The sequence below is a fragment of the Protopterus annectens genome, chromosome 13.part0, assembly GCF_019279795.1.
Source record: "Protopterus annectens isolate FY-2018-M chromosome 13.part0, PAN1.0, whole genome shotgun sequence".
Classification (NCBI taxonomy): Eukaryota; Metazoa; Chordata; order Ceratodontiformes; family Protopteridae; genus Protopterus; species Protopterus annectens.
Window position 1 is genome coordinate 637,719,728 of NC_056747.1, and position 21,011 is coordinate 637,740,738.

At 40.6% G+C, this 21,011-nt stretch overlaps 1 protein-coding gene across 1 annotated transcript in view; it reads right to left on the bottom strand.

The window, feature by feature from the left end:
• Nucleotides 1-21,011, bottom strand: part of AKAP10 (A-kinase anchoring protein 10) — a gene marked incomplete in the record, with an annotated part of 1,224,755 nt that overhangs the window by 67,032 nt on the left and 1,136,712 nt on the right. The window contains 1 exon segment of the mRNA XM_044054325.1: nucleotides 7,717-7,812. Within this exon segment, the coding sequence (XP_043910260.1) occupies nucleotides 7,717-7,812 (96 nt within the window).

The following is a 21,011-nucleotide window of genomic DNA, read 5'->3' on the forward strand; positions in this document are numbered from 1 at the left end:
AAGGTGTCCTTTAGCTTAACCACTTGTACCAGGGTACTTGGAGCAGTACTCCACACAATTGAGATACTGCACTTGTCTAAACTGAAACAGGATGGCTGTCATTTCTGACCAAGGTCAATCTGGAATCTCATTGTGGTAGCATCATCCCATTCATCTAGTTCTTGTAAAGCATGTTGCACATATGGCACAATCAACATAATGTTATCTATTTTGGCAGACATATTGGGCCAAAACATCACATCTCTAGCTCATTCACTGCACTTCTCAGATCAGCTGAAACAACTGACCTTGTAGCAGTGCAAGAACTACAACATAGCATGATTTAAACAAAATTTCAGGGTGCAAATGATTTTACATGTGAATATGACATGAGGCCACCCACATAGCACAGTACCTTTTAGGAGCTGAATCCTTAAGCTACTCTCAGTGTACACTTTGAACTCTTGCTTTTTCCTGTGAGATGGGCAGATAAATCATTAATGCCATCTTGAGTCCACTGTCCAACAGATCTTCCGAGGTCTCCTTCATATAGGCAAAACTCAATGCATCTGCCACAAACATTTGCTTTCCTGGTTTGTATGTAAGTGGCATATCAAATCCCTTCAAGTTAATATCATTACCTATAGTCTCAATAGTGTTTAGTGTACCAGGACAGAGTCGTCCTGATCAGAGTCCTCATCTGAATCAGGGGGTTCTTAAAGGGGCTCAGGAGTAGGCGCTCTCTTCTTTTTTCCTGGTGAAAATTAAGGGGAAAATTGCCTGCCTCAAACCACAGAAATAAATTCCTCTGCCAGTTTGACTAAGTCTTGTTGGAATACAGGGGGCCAGGAGCTGCTAGGCCTATACCCAGGTACTGAGGTCGAGCTCTTTTTGGGTACATCTTTTGCCTTGGGCCTGTGCTTCTGTGGTACTCTGACACTAGTCTCTTGAAAGGAAGAAATGGTTGCTAGAGGATGCCCACGGGGAGCATCATTGGTTGTGGATTGTTCGCTGGAAGCTGAAGCCTGCATAGTGACTCCAGACCTGATGGACGAATCGTTAGTCAAGGCCTGCGCTGAAGCAGAGGGACCTGACAGCAAGTCAGATGCCAAACTGGTCTCGACAGAGGCCTGTGCTACCACCTCACTTGCAGAAGGGAGCTGTGAAAGCACCTCACCCTTCCTCTGGAATGATAAGCCTTGGGAGACTGGTGGACAGCGAACCATTGTCAGCTGAGGCCCTAAGTTTTGGTCTTTTTTCCTTCTTACACTTACAGAGTTCAGTCTTGGGATGACCAGCAGACATCACTGCTCCATAGGACATGGGTAGCTGACTAAGGTGCTTATACAAAACTTCGGCCCTATGCCTTACAGTTCTGGTATTAAAACGGGCACACAGACAGCAATTAGGAACATTGTAGCTTAGGCCTATGCAAGTGACACACAAAGTATGAACGTCTCTGTGTGGGATTTGCTTTCCACAGTAGAGATGGTGGTTAACTTTATCTGATATGAATGAAAAAGAGTTCCCCAACAGGGTACTTAGCAATTAGAAGATTTCTCACTCCGATGCAGACTGATGAACGCACTCCCTACTGCTTCAGGCTCTGACAGCAAGAAAGACTGATGTCATGGCATTGGCTGGCTACTTTTATACCCAAACATACCAACGGCAGAGTAGTGCCTGCCAGCCTTAGGAGGAAGGAATTGTTTACTCTGGTAGTCGGGCCGACCAAGGGCTTCTGGAGCAGGAAATCCCATAAGTCAGGAATGCAACAGTGAAACATGAAGAACATCTACTGTTCACGGTCTATCTCCACCATGGGTTTCCTGCTATATGTAAACTCAATATATTTGGCCAACAGTATTTTTTCTTAGTCTGTGCATAGTGAGCTTGTGAACCATATACTACTGGCTGGACTTCCTGGAAAACAACCTCTACCAGACATTACTGGATGCATCTATCTGCATCATGATTAGCTTCCTTATATTGCAGCATTACAATGTTAGTACCTCTATGACCAGATACAAGATACTAGCATCACTCAGTGTAGTTTTTTTTTTTTTTTTTAATGGCAGTGACACCTTGGATAGGTCAGGGATACATTTCTCAAGGTACTATACACTACCTAGAAATCTCAGCAGTGCAGATTTGTCTTCTTACCTGCCCATTTCAGTTACAGCTGTCATATTTTCTGGGTCAAGTTTTATGTCTTCTGTCTGCAATGTCATGTATTTAATAGTCGTTTTAACATAAATCTGTCACTTCCTGTATCAAACTATATTTTCTTATGAACAAAACTCTGAAGCAATTCCTGGATGTTATCTGTTATATTCTCTGCTCCCTTCGAGGCCTACTGTATTCTGCCTCTTTGGAAGACTCTTGGTGCTGGCAAGATCCCAAAATGGCATTTATAGGAACTGAGTTCTGAAAGACTTTACTGGCAACTGCCTCAAAGAAGAAAAATTATTGTAATGTCAGAGTCAGAAAAAGATGAAGCACCATCAGTCTTGACTAGTTTAACAGTAGACTTTTCAGTCACAATATTTAGAGGTATCTCATACATTCCAGAAGATGAATGAATGGAATAATTTCTTCCAGGCTTTTTCCCTCAAAGAGCCCTCAGAACAGTATTTTTGTCAGTCTCCTCTTGTCTGCTTTATACCCCCCCCCTCCCTCTCTTTCTCTCACCATAATATTGTCTGTCTGCTTTATACTTTCCCCCCTCTTTCTCTTGCCGTACCTTTCTCTAGGATTTTCAGTCACAGTCTCTGTTCTAGAAGGCAAAGGGTTGACTCTGAGGCATTACTTAACAGCAAAGCATACCTCTTGTCCAGTTTTTCATAGAATGCCCAGATTTTTCCCTCATATTTTTGGTCTGTTCCTCATAAAATTTGTAGTTTTCTGGATTTTTGTGGCAAATCAGTACGGACTGAATTCACTAAATAATGACAGGTGTTTGAGTTTCAAACTTCATATCCTTCAGAAAATGCACATTAAAACAAGAACTTTTACTTTAGCAACTTTCTAAGTTTATAAGAGCAATATTTAAAATGTGTCCCTATTTTGGGGGTTTTGTCCCCCCATTAATTTTGTTGTTGTCTACACTTTTTGCACTAAGAGGTTGAGATCTATGCAGCAAAGCCGTGAAAGGAGCAGATACAGACCCTATCATGTGATTACTTTGCAGATGGACTAAATAAATAATTCACAAATCTTACATCTAACAGTGAAATACTTTCATCTAACCAGACGATACACAAAGCATGGTGATTTTGTGCTCACACTTGCTTTTCTAAAAAGCACTAATCTCCCTATTGAAAATATAACTCAGCTATACATAGCAAAATATCCAAACACTAAACAAACTAACCAAACTGTAATATCCAAACAGAACAATAGGCAGAAGATTGTTATAAAGAGATGGAAACCATGACAAAGCCTGTGGGAGGGACAGAGAAGAAAAAAGTTTGAAAATACAAGATACAAAAGGAATGGTTAGACCTGAGCAGTAGATTAATTTGAAGATGAGAAGTAAAGGAACACTGGTATATGGCATGTAAGGCAAAAAGTCTGAAATTTTAAACAAATTAATAAATGCAGCTGGGAGCCATTTCTCTAATGAAAGCAGAATGTGTAGCAAAACATAATTAAAAGCAAGTTACTTTGCAGAGTATTATAAGTAAAAGGAGAGGGGTCTGTAGCCTGACAAAGTTTCAGATGCTGAGCTGACTAAAGACCTGAGGTTTCTCCTGTTGTTGATGAGGATGGAACTTTTGTACTTGTTAATGTGAAAATAAAAATCAAACAATAAAGACACCGATACAGTCAAGAGGTGACAAAAATCAGTGCTCAATGCTGTTGTGTCTTTCGGCTTTTCCAGGTTAGGGGTCGCAACAGCGGAACTGCGGTCCGCTAATGATTGGCAGTAGATTTTTTTACGTGCCGAGTTGCCAGCCCTGACGCACAACCTTCAACAAAGGTACACCCATTCACACCTGTCTCCACGCAGAAGATGCTCTAACTGAGCGTGCTCAATACTCTTGCGAAATATTTCAGGTTCCAGGTAAACAAACTGCAAAAGCAGTGATAATATTTAACCACAGTCAGTAAATGTGCTTTATGTTTGCAAGAAATCATGTAGAAAAAAAGTAAACAGTTAAGGCTATGATATCACTGGTTAAGATGCTTCCCTTTGCAGGTCCCAAAGGAGTGCCAAGCTAAATGCTGAGTGATGCTGTTTGGCTAGTAGATGTCTGTTCTTGGTGCAGTCCATGTTTGCCTAAGCAAAATGTAAGAATGCACAGGCAAAGGAGTATTTCAATGAACATGAATGTTATGCAAGGCTGAAGAGATTATAAAACAAAGAAGTAAAACAACTGCATATTTTACTCTGTGGAAGCTGGAAGTGGTATTAGAAAATACTAGGTCATCGACCCGAAGGAGGAATGAGGTACTATTTAGTTACTGTAAAAAGGATAATGAATGAAGCTCGTGCAACTACAAATTCTGAATGAAAGTGATAAAAGGTAAAGCAACAAAGAGATAATGTCTTCAATAATAAGATTTATTCAGGTAGAGAAATGAAAATGTGAAAAATGGTAGACCAATAATTTTAATGAACACAGATGCATAATTATTCAGTAAAAAATTATTTTTATTTGTTAACTGGGTAAATCCACTAAGCACAAGCCTCTTTTTCATGGGATATCTGGGAACATTGTTGGTTAATGGATTACAAAGCATGCAAATAAATACAATATGTCAGGAGCAGTGGTAGGAAATGCTGAGGGAAGTATAGGAAATGGGTTGGTACATTTAAATATCCTGTTTAATGGCATAAACTGTTAAAACCAAAAAACAATCCAAAACTATGAATCAAAAAATGACGCTGGTGTCCAAGAAAACGGGAAGACCACACCAAAAAAATTTAACGCTGATTTATTTATGTCAAATTATTTAGCGTTTTCGCCACTATCAAAGCAGCTTCATCAGAGAAACAATTTAAAAAAGGCGCCAAACCTTTTAAATAAAACAAGAGGGAGTGTCGAAACACGTCACTTCCTTACAATATCAAATATAAGTCAAAATAAATAGTTCCAAACCAAACATACAGTAATATACATTCAAACTAAGCACCCCTCATTTGAAAATGACAGTACTATAAGTTATATCACTAGAAAAACTTTACATTGTATCCATTTAAATTTTTTTTAATAAGAATAATTTCTCTTAGTAAAAATGATAATAAAAGATCATTACGACTAAACAATCAATAAAAAGGGGCCTAAAATTACCATAGAAACCCTATGAAATCTGTGATATTTTTCAAAAGATATATATACATATATAATACTTTTTAAAAAATGTTTTGTATATGTATTATATCCAAAAGTAATAACAACATATAAGTATACTTTTAAATAATGAAGTTTATCTCAAAAAAGACTTGAGTTTAAGAACCGGTGAAATATTACAGTTTTCATTCAGGCCTGGGAAGTTGAATGCATCCAATTTGAGCTGCCATTCAAGTTCCCGATTCTCCAATAATAAGGAGAATGGACCTCCCCGAATACTTAGTGGGATATGATCAATGGCCATAAATTGGAAACTATGTCCCGGATTGTTAACAATGTGTTTGGCTAAAGCATTTTCACATTTACCATATTTAATAGCGTACATGTGCTGACAGATACGTTCACGAAATTTTCTATCGGTTTTACCGATATAAAAAGCCCAACAACAATTACACATTGCAATGTACACAATAGACTTCGTTTCACAATTAATCTTATACTTGATTTCATATTTCCTATTTCTGATACAGAATGTATTCCCTGTTCGGAGCATTTTGCACCAATTGCAAAAACCGCAAATAAATGTCCCCTTCTGTCTATTAAAGAAGTTTAGGTCAGAATTCCTTTGTAATAATTCCTTAATATTATTACCTCTTTTGTACACAAATGTAGGTCTGGGCCCTAGTTTTTCCAATCATAAAGAATTGCTAGAAATAAAATGCCAGTTTTTGCGAATAATTTCCCAAATTTGTTGAGAATTATTGTTAAATGTAGTGACCAAGCTCAAAGATAAAAGACTCTTATTTTCTTTCTCTACAATGGGGGGAGTCAAAGAGCGATCCATGTCAGACATGATATGTATGGTATCCTCTAGTGACACCATTGGTATAGAATTTTCATAATTGAGAAGAGGTTTATAAAAACCTTGCAATCTCTTAAATTCAACTTCATGGGTTAATTCATCTATTAAAGTAGAGGGGTAACCACGATTTAGAAAAAGGTCCCTCAAAAATTCACACTCTTTACGGAAGTCCCGTTTTCTTGGACACCAGCGTCATTTTTTGATTCATTGTTTAATGGCATGGAAAAAGGAGAGATAGAGATAGACTCTTGCAGGACCCTTTAATAAGGCTGAGAACATTACAGATATAAGGTTGTTTACAATTACAGGCCTCTGTAGTTTTCCCACTATTTTTTTAAACTAGTTACTAAGAAAATACCAGTTACAGTCTCTACAAAAAATGGACAGAATGGGACTCAAAGTGGACAGATGAAGGGGGGGGGGGGTTAAAAATGGCTGCTCAAAAGAGTTGCGTCTTCATTTTGTATACATGTAGATTTTAAAACAAGGAAGTTTGGGTAGCATCAAAGACAGTGGATTAAAATGTTTTCCATATCTTTGTTTTTTCTGATGACTTATGTTTAGCAAATGACTGTAAGAAAGACATGGATAGCTCAGTGACGAACCCTTGTGAATAGGTAAAACTGACGGGAATGGAGATAAATAAATGTGAATCAAAGAGTTGGTATAGTAGTGCACAGAAAGTAATGACGAGATATCCTGTTTATAAAATAAAGGAATACAGATTCTGAGACTTGCATGGGAACTGAGAAAGATGTCATGCAGAAATGGAATGAAATCATGGGCAAAACAAATTACAACACAGAATAGAACTACACATTTAAAACAAGCTCTAAAAATTATTATTTTATGACTAGGAATTATGATAGATGTACACATTTGTTTCCAACAGAATTAGAGAGGTATTTTGAAAAACTTTTAATATTTTTGAGTAGCAGGTTGAAATCTTCCCATCAGAAGAAATTTACTATTGCAAAGACAAAAAGATTTAACCTGATAAACTCTAAAGTACACTAAACATCAATGTTTGTGAAATGATGTGTTAAAATGCTGGAAAAAGAAAATGACACTTTCAGGAAGGATCGGGGATGATGAAGCCAAAAGCTACCAGTGAACAGGTACTTAGATGGCCGTGTCATCCCAAATATTGATTTTCTTTTTAACTATTTGATTTTGTGATGGAGCTTGTGTTTTCCTGAACACAGAAGCCACTTAAAAATTCTGAATTCTAACAAACTAAGAAAACCAGAAGAGGAAATCCCAACAGCTATCCATTGCAGAAGGCCTCCAAAGACAGCATATAACAACAAAATTCCTAAATACATTAATATACCTTAAACCATATAACATTTCACATCCAAGTGTGAAAGACTGACGAAATCCTATACTCTGTTGAGCTGGTCCCAGTAGAAGAGGACATCCCAACAGCTAGCCCCTACAAAAAGTCTTTAAAGTCAGAGCACACAATTACAGAAACTCAAACTCTGAAATACCTTTAAACCTACCTGAACCATGAGTTTGGGTTACACTTCTCATAAGCACTAAGGTAAAGAAGGAATATGTTTTACTGAAGCTTACCTTAGTACATTTAATAATGACTTCTTCATAATGTGACTGCTGCAATACATCATTCACAATCATCTTAGCGATCTTCCATGCCATCTCTTCTTGAGCCTAAGAAAATTAGCAGCACATTATAATAAATAATAACATAAAAACAATTCTCAGAAATGGAAGCTAGATCTTTTATAGGAACACAATGTGAAGAGCAGAAAATAAGTGACTTTCTTAGAATCACAACATACACAAACTGTCTGATTACATGTATTGGGGAGGATGGCATGCATAGTAATCTACTGGATTCAGAAGCGCTGCTAAGGTTTCTGCTCAGTGATGTTAACTACTAAATTACCACTTCTATAGTTTTTAGATGAACCAAGGTAAGCTCACCCTGTATATGTAAGTGAATTTTATGAGTACGGAGCACTTCTTCCAACTTTATTTTTTGCACTTCATCACCTGCATCTCGAACTTTAACTTAACACCAGTTTTTGCTTGGTTTACCACTGCTCTCTACTGAATACCACTAAATATGCTTTTTGGAGTACCTGTTTTGTCATAGTTTGTTTTCAGCTTGACATCAAAATCTCCCTGTTGACTTGCCCTAGAATCACTGATAGCCTGTTGTGTTATCAGGTGCAGCTGCCTCTGTCCTTGGTCTGCTTTCCCCAGAACTCACTAGCACTTACTGGTCTACAGTATCTAATGGATTATACATGGATCATTTTTATTATTGACTATCCCTGACTTGCTTTCCACTGCAGTGTTTGTTACAACTTACTTGCCAATGTTTTTTTTTTTTTTTTGGGGGGGGGGGGGATTGGTTAGCCCTAATACTGATTTTTGCAAAACTTTCTGCCTGAATTCTACTTGGCTGTCCTGTTTGTGAATGCATTCTGCTACCAACTGTTGCCTTGCCTGCAAGTGTTTTGGGATAACATTCCCCCACCACCTCTTTGCTTAAATTGTAATACGTCTTGTTTTCTGAGTTATGTGGGATTTGGACACTGGATCTTGAGGTTTAACTTATTAATACAGTTTTACTGTTGGATGTAGTTATACATCCAAATATCAACCTTTTAACTTGGATACTAATTGCTGGTTTCTAAATTTCACTAGTATTTGTAATTTCATTAGGCCTTTGAGTTAATAATATTATCTTCCCTTCTGATCTCTGTTATGTTATGCTAAGCAAATAAGGATATATTTTTCAGCTGCTGACCTAAGCAAAGGCTCCCACAGTTTGATACTTGCTTTACTTTGTTTTCATTATTTACTTACTACAAGTTTGCATCTATTCAACCCTTATTTAGCCCACATTTTACACACACAGTCATTATTTGTTTTACTTTGTTTTCACTATTTACTTAAAGCAGGTTTGAATCGATTTAAGAAAATAGTAATAATCCAGACAGCAGAATTCGCGGGAAACACACTTTTTAAAACACACCTTTTAAAACTTTATTCCATTCCTGACAAAAGGTGTGTTTTAAACAGTGTGTTTCCTGTGATTTCTGCCTTCTGGATTATTACTATTTTCTCAGTTTTTTGTTTTTGTTTGTTGTTGAATCGATTTAAACTCATATTTAGTCCAACTTTTTACATCCTCCAACTATTACTCTTACTTTTTAGTGAGATTAAGTCTTCATCACTCCACAGATATTGCCATCACTTTTTGAAAAGTTTTTCTCTTTCTGGGGTTTACTCCATGCGTTATTCTGTTGTTGAGTTTAGTCAGATCTGACTTTTTCATGACCTCAGGGATTTTAGCCCACCAGGTCTGTCAAGAACTGCTTCTTTAAGTCCTTGCAAATCTGTATTCTTTATGTAAGCATTCCTTTCCACCCACCACAGCCTCTGCCACCTCCTCCTTCTTTCACCTTCAGTTTTTTCCATCACTGGTTTCTCTAGTTCATAGGTAGGTACTAGGCTATCGGCCCAAGGGCCTACGTAAGCCTAGCCAACAAGGTTCCCTGGCTTACATCACCCAAGAAAGTTATTTTCTTGTGCCACTGTCGAGCAGACACACAAAAGTGATCTCGGGTGTATTTCCTATTTCCCATCCACTCAAGTTTTTCTTGAACAGTGCTAATGAAGAACTTTGCTTGACTTAGGTGGGTAGCCTGTTCCAGTGTATGGGAAGTCTCTGGGAAAGGAATCTATCCCTCCAGCATGTCCTGTTTATTGTGGTGACAAGGTTTAGGTCCCTAGAGCGTGTAGCTCGGAGGGATTGGGATTTCTTTAGGTGTAGCATGTCCAACAGCTCTGGGTTTGACATAGCTTTATATGTTAGGCAGAAATCCCCTCTGAGTAGGCGATATGCTACGGAGTAAAGCTGGAGTTTTTTGAGGCGGTCAGTGTAGGGCATTTGTTTGAGGCAAGTAATCCTCTTTGTGAGGTACTTCTGTGGCCTTTCCAGCTGCTGCAGATGTCTTGTGAGGTACATTCCAAAAGGGGCGCTGTACTCTATAATGGGTCTAATGAGTGTCGAGTAGAGGGGAACAATGACCTCCTTTTTCCTGGATGAGAACCCTTTTATGATGAGGTGTGCCACGTAGAAGGACTTCCTGACTACTGTGGCGATGTGACTATCAAAGGAGAGACTACTGTCCACCTGGGTCCCAAGGTCTCTTATCACACATTCGGTGTTAAGTAGATTGCTGCCTATGTGGTAGTTTATGGGTACAGAGTTTTTACCAAAGGGGATGACATTGCACTTTTTGGCATTGAGCTTGAGGCCATGGCTCTGACACCAGGCATCTGTCTCAGCGAGGCCCTTCTGTAGGATGTTCACATCATTTGGGGACTTGACTATGGGTCCTAGTTTGCAGTCATCTGCGAACTTAGTTAGCCGAAGGCCTTCTGAGTTAGCCTGTACTTCAGAGAAGTAGATACCAAACAGGAGAGGTCCCAGGACGGAACCCTGTGGTACTCCACTTGTCACTGCTTTGAGGTCAGATTTGGAGTCTGCAACTTTTACAGTGTGGGTTCTTTCAGTGAGCCAGTTGGCAACTCATCTTGTGACGTAGGGATTTATACCTAGTTTAGTGAGTTTAGCTATAATTCCAGAATGGGGGATGGTGTCAAAAGCCTTGGCGAGGTCAAGATAGGCTATGTGAACCACCTTACCCTCATCTACGGCTCTGTTGACTTCCTCAAAGAAGTCAATCAGGTTCAGGAGGCATGATCTGCCTTTCACAAACCCGAACTGGGTGGGATCCACAGTTTGGAGGTTAGCAATGTCTTTGTTTATGAGTTCCATGATGATACGTTCCATGGCCTTCTAGACTAGGCTCGTCAGGGTAATAGGTCGATAGTTCCCGGGATCGGTGGTGGCTCCCCCTTTGTGGAGTGGGATAATTGTTGCTGTGCGCCATTCAATGGGCACAAAGCCTGATGCGAGGCTATTGTTGAACATGGTGCTTAAGTGGGAAGCCAGTTCTTTCTGAAGTTCGTGTAAAACGCAGCCTGGGATGTTGTCCGGTCCTATGGATGCTGTGTTTTTGGCTCTAGAGAGTGCAGCTTTTACCTGAGTAGTTGTGATTACAGGGACTCTGCATTCTTCCTGTATAGATATGGGCCCTTTAGGGGGTGGGGGGGTAAAGTTATCACTGAACCTATCTGCCAGGATGTTGGCAATATCAGTTGGTTCTATAATTTTTGTGCCTTTGTGCTGTAACTCAGAGCAGATCTGGGTGTTGCCATTGAGATTCTTGACATAGCTATAGAATGCTTTGTAGTTGTCCTTAGAATTAGTGGTGATTTTGTTTTCGCAGCTAGCTTTGGAGGATCTTATAAGGGATCTCAGCTTCTTACTGAGGCTGACCAGGGAGCTCCTCCACTCATGGGATTTTACTCTCTTTTGCAACAGTTTCTTCCTTCTGTTATAAAATTTGTACAGGGGACCACCAGATTGACTTCCTTTTTTTGGAGGATAGCGTCTTGGTTCTGTTTGGGATAGCATGATCCATGCACTTGTGTAAGTGCTTATAGAGTGCATTTGTGTAGGATTCAGCAGTTGTAACTGTATTGTCCATCTGCATGGGTGTCATGAAGTTCACCACTTCTGTCTTAAGAAGCATGAAGTTGGCTTTGGAGAAATTTTTTACAGTGGTTTCCTTAATGGGGAGTGGGAGCGGGATGTGGATATCAAGGGTGATTAGCTTATGGTCGGATCGGATCAACGAGGAGTTGACTTCAGGTGTGGAACACCGGTCACTCATGTTGGTAATGACTAGGTCTAGGAAATTGTTGCCCCTGGTGGGGGTGTGGATAAGTTGATCCAGGGCATTGGAGTTTATGAATTCTAGAAAGCGTTGAGCTAAGGAGTTGGTACACGAGTAGTTTTCCCAGTTAATGGTGGGGTAGTTGAAGTCGCCCATTATTAGGGTGTTTGGTTGAACCCTAATATTTTCCAGTACATCAAGAAAAGAGGAGTGGAAATCCTGGGGCATGGTGGGGGATCTGTAGCAAGCTACAATATGGATTGCAGTTTTGCCCAGAGTTAGTTGCACTTGGATAACCTTGGTTACATTATGCTGAGCAACTAGCCTGGAGGTGTGGATATTCTTAATGAATATGGACACACCTCCGCCTTTGGTGTTTCGGTCCAGGTTACATGGCCGAAAAGTGTGGTATGAGTTACAGCCTGGTAGTGCAGGGGTGCTCTCTGGAGCCTTGAACCAGATCTCAGTCACTGCACAGATATTGATGTTCTCCATTTTAAGGAGTGCATCGAGTGAGTGCATTTTGAGATTTAGACTTCTAGCACTGAGTAGCAGCTTGCCTGTTCCTGTTACGGTGGTGAATTTGTTATTTGAATTTTGCCTAAAAAAGGCACTATAGGGGCAACAAGAGGCTTAGCCAGTAGCCGGAATCCCAGGGGTGACAGGTGCAGGCCATCTGTGGGAAAGCAATGTGGTCTGTCGACCATGTCATCCCAAGCAGACAGATACTGGATCCCCTTAGAATGACACCAGAAGCCAATTGTTGAAGCAATCATTTTGTCCTTGTACTGCAGTAACATTCAGGGCGATGGCAGAATGCTACTCAGGGCTAGGGTCATAACTGCCTGGGCTACAAGATCGGAGAGCTCCTTTCTTTGCATTATGTGACCAAAGTATTTTCAGCTTTAGTTTTACTATTATGTCTTCCAGTGAACAGTCTGGATTTCTGTAAGTATTGACTGAAATAATCGTCCCACAGTCCATGAAATTCTCTAATGTTTTTTCCAACAACAGTCCAAAAAGCATCAGTTATCTAGAGCACAGACTTATTTGCAGTCAGACTCTCACAGCGATATATTTCTACAGGGGAAAAACATAACTTTGATCACATAGACCTTTGCTGACAATGTGATGTTTTGCTCTTTAAAATCTTACCTAGATTTTCCATATTTTTTTTCCAAAAAGCAAGTCTTATTACTGTAATCACCATCTACAGTGAGTGTTGCACCCAAGATAATAAAAACTTAATGCAAACACTTCAGAACTGATAGGTCTAGATGACGCAATTTTATTTTTTGGGGGTGTTAACCAACAAGCCAGCTTTTGTACTTTGTATTTTCACCTTCATCTTCATCAACAGGCTCTTCAACTTTTCCTCATTTTCAGCAATTACAGTGATGCCATTTGCATTTCTGAGGTTGCTAATATTTCTTCCAACAATTTTGATTCCAGCATTTGATTGTCTAATTCCGTATTTCACATGACATATTCACCACCTAAACTGAATGTGTACGGTGACAATATACAGCCTTGTCATAGTTCTTTCCCAATATTGAACCAGTCAAGTTATTCTATATTCTGTTCAATTACTTCTTGTTTTGCATACAGCTTCCTCTGGATACAAACAAGCTGACACAGTACTTCCATTTTTCTAAACTTGCCACAGTTTGTTATGGTTTATATAACAAAAGGTTTTGAAGTAGTGAACAAAGCAGAAGTAAATATTTTTTTCTGGACCACCTTTGCTTTCTCCAATATCCAGTGAATGTTGGCAATTTGATCCCTGGTGCCTTTACCCCCATTAAAACCAGTTTGTACATCCGTCAGTTCTGAATCCATATATTGCTAGGGTCTAACTTGCAGGATTTTGGACATGACCTTGCAGGCATGTAAAACAAGTGCAAACTTCAATAATTTCAGCACTCTAGCATTATTCATCTGTTTGGAACAGGAATACAAACTGATCTAGTTTCTTATCTAATGCTCATTGCCACATTTTCCAAATTTGCTGGCAAATTCCAAACAGCACTGTAACAGCATTCTTTTGCAGAATTTTATTCATCACTTTCTGTAGCTTTTTTTTATCAACAAGGCTTTCTACTGACCATTTACCTTCACTCTCCAGGATGTCTGTTACTAGATCAGAGAACTTACCATGGTTATCAAACCATATCATGTCATTTGTTATTACTCAAACTTATCTACATGCCTACTACTGTTGTCTTGATCTTCCCTCCTCCTATTTTGCAATGTCTAATTTTATAAACCCTTTCACTTTTCAATTTGTTTAATGTTGACGTTAGCTAATTTAACAAATTTACTGTCTCCTACCTCTGATAAGCCTTGGTAACTAGGGTCTGGTTGAGGTCATACATCTTAACAAGCTTGTTTAGTCTGTTTATCCACAGATTTTTTTCCAACCTTGGATCCTCATGTAGTATTTAAGGCAGCATGCACTTTCTTTGAGCTATACAATGGGTTCAGCTCTGTATGTTTTATACCTGGTTGCTCTTTTCTACCTTCTTTTGGCTACGGTACTGGCCTACCTCTATTTTGTCCCTAGTACTGGCCTACCTCTACTTTGTTCATTTTCACATTCACAAATCTGTTCTCTATTTTGTTCACTTTCGCACTCACAAATCTGTTTTGCTGGTCCTTAAACCTTATTCCTGTTCTCTATAGTGCTGTTTTTGTCTGCCTTATATGTACTTTATTTCACACCTCTTAACCTTTTGTCTCCACATTCAATATTTTATAGACCCAACTAGACTAGCCCGTGTTTTTTTTTTAACTGTTCCATATTGGAAGTAATATGATTAGCAGTGCAATGAAAGAAAAGGATGGGTCATTAATGGACAAGTGCTGGTCTGTGGAGTGACAAACTGCCAGTATCACATCTGCTCTTCCTCTTCAGGACACCATGGGCACTACTATACATACTGGCAGAGTTTGTTGTTCTTGGACAGTGTCTGCCATCTCCCTTTCTCTCATTATGATGAGCTCTTAACTGTAATGTCAGGCATATGCTCCATGACTTGCAGGTTGGTCCCATAATGCTTTAGACTGGTTGCCCAGGGCCCAATAACATATCAGGTACTACAGCCTTCACATAATGGTTTTCTCAGTTGCTTTAAAGGAAGATCCTACTGCTTAAAAAAATAATCTTTAAGCCCTATTATAGCTGGTAACTTCTGCCAAATCCTGAGCTATCCCTTCCTATGTAAGATTGTCAAGAAAGTTGTCTATGTGTTACTTGAATCGTGATTTACAGTTAATGGCCTCATGGACCCTTCTTAGTCTGGGTTTCACTCTTGCCATAGCACCAAGAATGCACTTAATCAACTACTACATGATCTACTGGTTCTGGTGGTACATGACACTTCTGATTATGGCATCTTGATTGGTCAGCTGTGCCCTTATTCTGGTCTCTTTTCTGCATACCTTGAGTGGTTTACTTCTTATCACACTTGCCATAACCAGAGGGTGTCTTTGGTCTTGATCTTGGACCCTCTACCTTTCACCGCACAGGGGTGTTTATGCTTTCATTACAAGATCTGATTAGAAGGAGAGGCCAAGCATACCCTGCACTATTACTTCTATCAGGCTAACATGGTGAACAGGTACTCTCCTGCTGATGATCTGGAGTCCATTTATCAATGGTCAATAATTGGATGAAACTAAACCCTTACAAAACCAAAGCCATGACAATTCATGTTATCTTAAGAGATTCTTTGGCTGTTTCTCTTCCATCATGCATTTTCTATAATGATAACTAGCCTGAATTTTAGCATGGTGTGTGATTTAGCTGTGATCATGGACAAATGAATGACATTTAGAGACCAGGAGTCAGCTGTGATAAAAACATTGTTCCTTTACCTACACAACATCTCCATAAATCAAACATCTTATCCCTGAAGCTAATCTCTCTGCAATTGTTTATGAGATGGACTCATTCTACCTGAATGACTGCAATGTCCCTTACCAGGAACTTCTAAACACTGACACTGACCATTTGCAGCAAGTGCAAAAAGTACAGTTTTGTACCTACCATAAATGTAGATGTTCGAGGATCCACATTGCTGCAGTCCTAACTATTGGGGTAGTCCGCTGTCCAGTCGGCCCGAATACCAAAGTATATGGCTGACGTCGGTCAGGGCGCATTAGACTGACGTCAGTACGTCAGGGTACTAATGCGCATGACCGACGTCATATCCTCAGTCTTTTCTTGCCCCAGATGTCAGAAGACCCTAAAAAGACAAGGCCCAATATACCTGCACCAAAAATATGTACAATATATACAAAATTATCAGCATATAACCTCACCTACACAACCACCCCTAAACACAGAGGGAAGGAGGGAGGGTAAATTGGACTGCAGCAATGTGGATCCTCGAACATCTACATTTATGGTAGGTACAAAACTGTACTATGTTCTTCATTCCACATTGCTGCAGTCCTAACTATTGGGTAGAATCCCAAAGCAGAGGTAAGGGAGGCTGGCAAATCATAAAGCAGCAGGAGCTGACAACATGCCTTGCAAAATAGCTGTGGCAAAACCAGCCCTAGACTTAGAGTAGAGAGGAAGGTGATAATGCTTAGAGAAAGTATGCACTGAACTCCAAGTAGCTGCCTCCAAAATATCCTTAGTTGCCAGACCCCTTAGAAATGCTGTTGAAGTGGCAGTAGCCCTAGTGGAATGAGGCCTAATCCCAGCTGGAATCTCCTTGCCATGATGGGAATAACAAAATGCAATGCAAAACCCAATCCACCTAGAAATAGTTTGTTTTGACACAGGCTTGCCCTGAACTCAAAGCAAAAGAAACAAACAACTGCTGAGACTGCCTAAAATCCTTAGTCCTGCTTAAATAATAACGCAATTGCCTGTGTACATCTAAAGTGTGCAAAATCTTTTCCCCTTTATTTTGGGGGTCTGCATAAAAAGTAGGCAAATGAATAGTTTGGTTTAAAGCCACACTAGAAACCACCTTAGGCATAAAGGAAGGATTAGTACGTAATGATACCCTATCCTTATGGAAAATCAAAAAGGGCTCTACTGCCATAAGGGCCTGCAACTCAGACACCCTTCTTGCAGAAGTAATAGCCAACAGAAAAGCAGTCTTCCATGACAAGTATTTCAATTCAGCAGTAGCCGCAGGCTCAAAAGGTTGTAGAGTAAGTTTTTCCAACACAAAATTGAGATCCCAAGCAGGAGTAGGAGCTCTACGTGGGGGTCTTATATTCTTTGCCGCTCTAAGAAACTGCTTGAACAAAGGATGCGAAAACAATGGTGGGTCACAATCATAGTGAGCTGAAATTGCTGCAGCATGAATCTTAATGGAAGAGAAGGACAAACCTTTGTCCAATAACTCAGTAAGATATTGAAGAGCCACACTCAAATTAGGCTCAGAAATCTCCAAATTCTTTGCAGTACTCCAAAATAAAAATCTCTTCCATTTTTCTGCGTACACTTTCCTTGTACTAGGTCTTCTAGCTTCCATAATCACATTTAAAACTTGTTGAGGAAGTTGAGACCTGCTGTGTTTCAACACAGAATATGCCAGGCTGTTAGATGAAGAGAGTGAAGCTTGACATTGAGCAGATGACCGTCCTTCTGAGATAACAGATGTGGAATCAAAGGTAAAGGCCATGGAGGCTTCCTTACCAGACTCCTTAGTAGTGGGTACCAGTGTTGCCGAGGCCAATCTGGAGCTATTAAAATCATCCTTGGCTTGTCTTGTCTGACCTTTAAGAGCACCTTTGGAAGAAGAGGCAGAGGTGGAAAGGCATACACATGAAGATTTTTCCAACTGAAAGACAGAGCATCCACTTTCCAAGCTGTGTGATGAAACCCCTTTGTGCAAAACTTTGGCAGCTGGTGGTTTAGTGGAGAAGCGAACAGATCTATGTCTGGAGTTCCCCATGACACTGTCAATTTCTGAAATACATGAAGATCCAGTTTCCACTCGTGGGGATCCATGATTTGTCTGCTTAACACATCTGCTAAGGAGTTCTGTGCTCCGGCAGAAACCTTGCCTGAAGAGTTAGTTGCAAGCTGAGCGCAGTCTCCCATAAAATCATTGCTTGCCTGCATAGAGGATAAGAATGTGTTCCCCCTTGTTTGTTGATGTACCACATGACAGTTGTGTTGTCTGTTAGAATCAACACCTGCCCTGGAAGAAGTAACTCCTTGAAAGCCATTAATGCAAACTGGACTGCTAACATCTCCTTCATGTTGATATGTAGATGCTGTAGTTTGGCAGGCCACTTGTCTTGTATCCACTTTCCATTTAGATGAGCTCCGCAAGCAATGTCCGAGGCATCTGTCGTTAAAATCTGACTCGCCTCTGGCCGGGTCACAGAGAGTCCCTTGTTTAGGTGACATTCCTGAGCCCACCACAAAAATTCTTTTTGAAGGCAAGGTATTATTTGAATGACAGTGTCCAAATCCTGGCAGTGCTGTGTCCATACATTTTGAGATACCATTGCAGCTTCCTCATATGCAGTTTGGCATTGGGAAGCACCAGAATACAAGATGCCATGAACCCTAATGCTTGAAGGACTGTCCTTGCAGTCAGCACGGACTGATGAGATAGTTGATGGAAGTAAAGGGATAGACTCTTTTGTTTGTCCGGGGTTAAAAAGGCCATCTGGGCTGCTGTATTCAGTCTCACACCCAGAAAGCACATGTCTTGAGAGGGTACTAGACTGGACTTTATTTCGCTCACAGAATACCCTAGGCATCTTAGCACTGCTATAACATATTCCAGATGCTGTAGAAGGTCTTCCTTTTCTTGAGCCAGAATCAGGCAGTCGTCCAAGTAAGGATAGATTTGAATTCCTTTTAGTCTGAAGTAAGCTATCACTGGAGCCAGAACCTTTGTGAATACTCTGGGCAGTAGATAAGCCAAAGGGCAATGCAGAGAACTGATAATGAGAATTTCCAGCTCGAAAACGCAGATACTTCCTGCAACTTAGTCTTATAGGCACATGAAGGTAAGCTTCCTTGAGATCTAAAGTTACCATCCAGTGATCTTTGCCCAGCAGAGGTAAAAGCTGTTGTAACGCCAACATCTTGAACTTGGGAATGTCCAGATAAGTGTTGAGGATAGATAAATCCAAAATTGGTCTCCACGTGTTCCCCTTCTTTGGTACTAGGAACAGGCGAGAATAAAATCCTAGGCCCCTTTCTGATACAGGGACTGGCTGAATGGCCCTTATTTGGAGTAACAGAGAAATTTGCTTGTGAGCCTCTTTCCTTTGTGGAGGAGGAACGTCGGGCATGCCTTTGAAAGGGGCAATGTATGGAAATAAAACCTGTAACCGTGGTGAATGATATCCAACACCCATCTGTCTTGAGTAATTAAATCCCAATTTTCTTTGAAAAGAGACAGTCTTCCTCCCAAAGGAGCTGCCAGACGAGAATCTACTGGCAGCTGAAAAGGCAGGTCATTGGGTCTGTTTACGAAAGGACTGACCCCTGCCCTCACCAGAAGTCTGAGCAGGTGAACTCCTGTTCTAGGCCTAAAAGAACCTTGAGCTCTGCCCCTACCACGCCTAGACCTACCCCTAGACTGGGAATCATAAGCAGGATATGTCCATCCCTTAGTAGGCCAATTTCTACTAAACTTCGTGGCTGCACCTGCAAAAATCTTTAACAGTTTGCATAGACTTAGCTTTATCCTCCATTTTCTTTAAAACTGCTTCCACAGGCGAACCAAACAACACATCAGACTGTAAAGGAGCATCCAAAATCCTTGTCTTAACATGCTCAGCTAAATTCTGATCCCTCAACCAGGCATGCCTCGAAGAACAGAACTAGTGGCAGCCACCCTCGAGGAGGCCTGTACAGCATCAAAACCACATTGCAAAGAATGCTTACCCACTTGTTCAGACACATGAACTAAATCCAGCAACTCTTTACACTCAATACCTTCCGCCAAAGCATCCACCTTAGATTTCAATTGTGAAAGGAGATAATTTTGATATTTTAGCATGTGAAACTGACAATTCAACGCCTCATGGCTAAAGTGGAAGAAGTATACACTTTCTTTCCCCATCTATCCAAAGCCCTTGCCTCTTTATCAGTGGGAACAGGGTTTTTAACAACAGAGGCCTTAACACCTTTAGGTCCCTGAGAAACAGTTTCGGGTCTGCCCTAGGACTCTTAAAAGATACTTATGAGCTTCAGGCACCCTATAGTACCTATCAGGTTTAACAGGAGCAGGAGGCAAAGAATCAGGGTTCAGGGAAGCCTCAGCAAAAACATCTTCCACCACATTCAACACAGGAGGTATAGCTAAGGGCCTATGCTGGGGTAAAACAAGAATTCCCTAAGCCTTTTCCTGGAATCAGAGTAATCTTGGCCTTCCCATTTAAAGTGCTCCCTCATGGAATGCAGAGTCTCTGAAAATGAGAAATCCTCAGGAGGAGAAGCTGTAGGAGTGGAATCATCCACATCAGAATCAGAATAAGGAGGATACTCCTGCAAGTCTTCCGCAGAAGACTCAGAAGCCTCTGAACACTGTTCAAAACTCTCAAACTCAGGTTCCACCCTAGGCCTCTTATCAGGAGGGGGCATAGAACCTCTAATCATAGTAATCAAATCTTCTGCCATTTTAAGCATATGTTTCTTAGGCACAGAACCTGAAGTGCTAGGAGAAGCCCCCACTGCAGCTAAACTTGGCCTACCTCTCAAAGAAGTTTTGGAAACAGAAGGAGAGGCTTTAACAACCTTGGGAAGAGAAGGAAGAACAGTTACCTGAGAAGCCCCCTCAGCCTGGCCTACCTCCTGAGAAGGCACATCCTGTAACAGTAAAGTCTCTGCCTGAGACTCCAAAGAAACTCCTGGCAAAACCTCTGGCTCCACTGAGCCTTCTAAAGAACCGACGTCCGGGACTGCCGGTTCATCAACCCTAGGCTTCGCTGTTTTGTCCTTGCGCTTTTGATTGCGGGCGTCGGAGCATCCAACGGCATTTTATAATTACAACGCTTCCCAAACACTAACCTGGCACAGTCTAACCTTCTCTTAATAGTGCGTTTGTTAAATCTAGCACAAGAGCGGCATCCAACAACGTCGTGCTCAGGCCC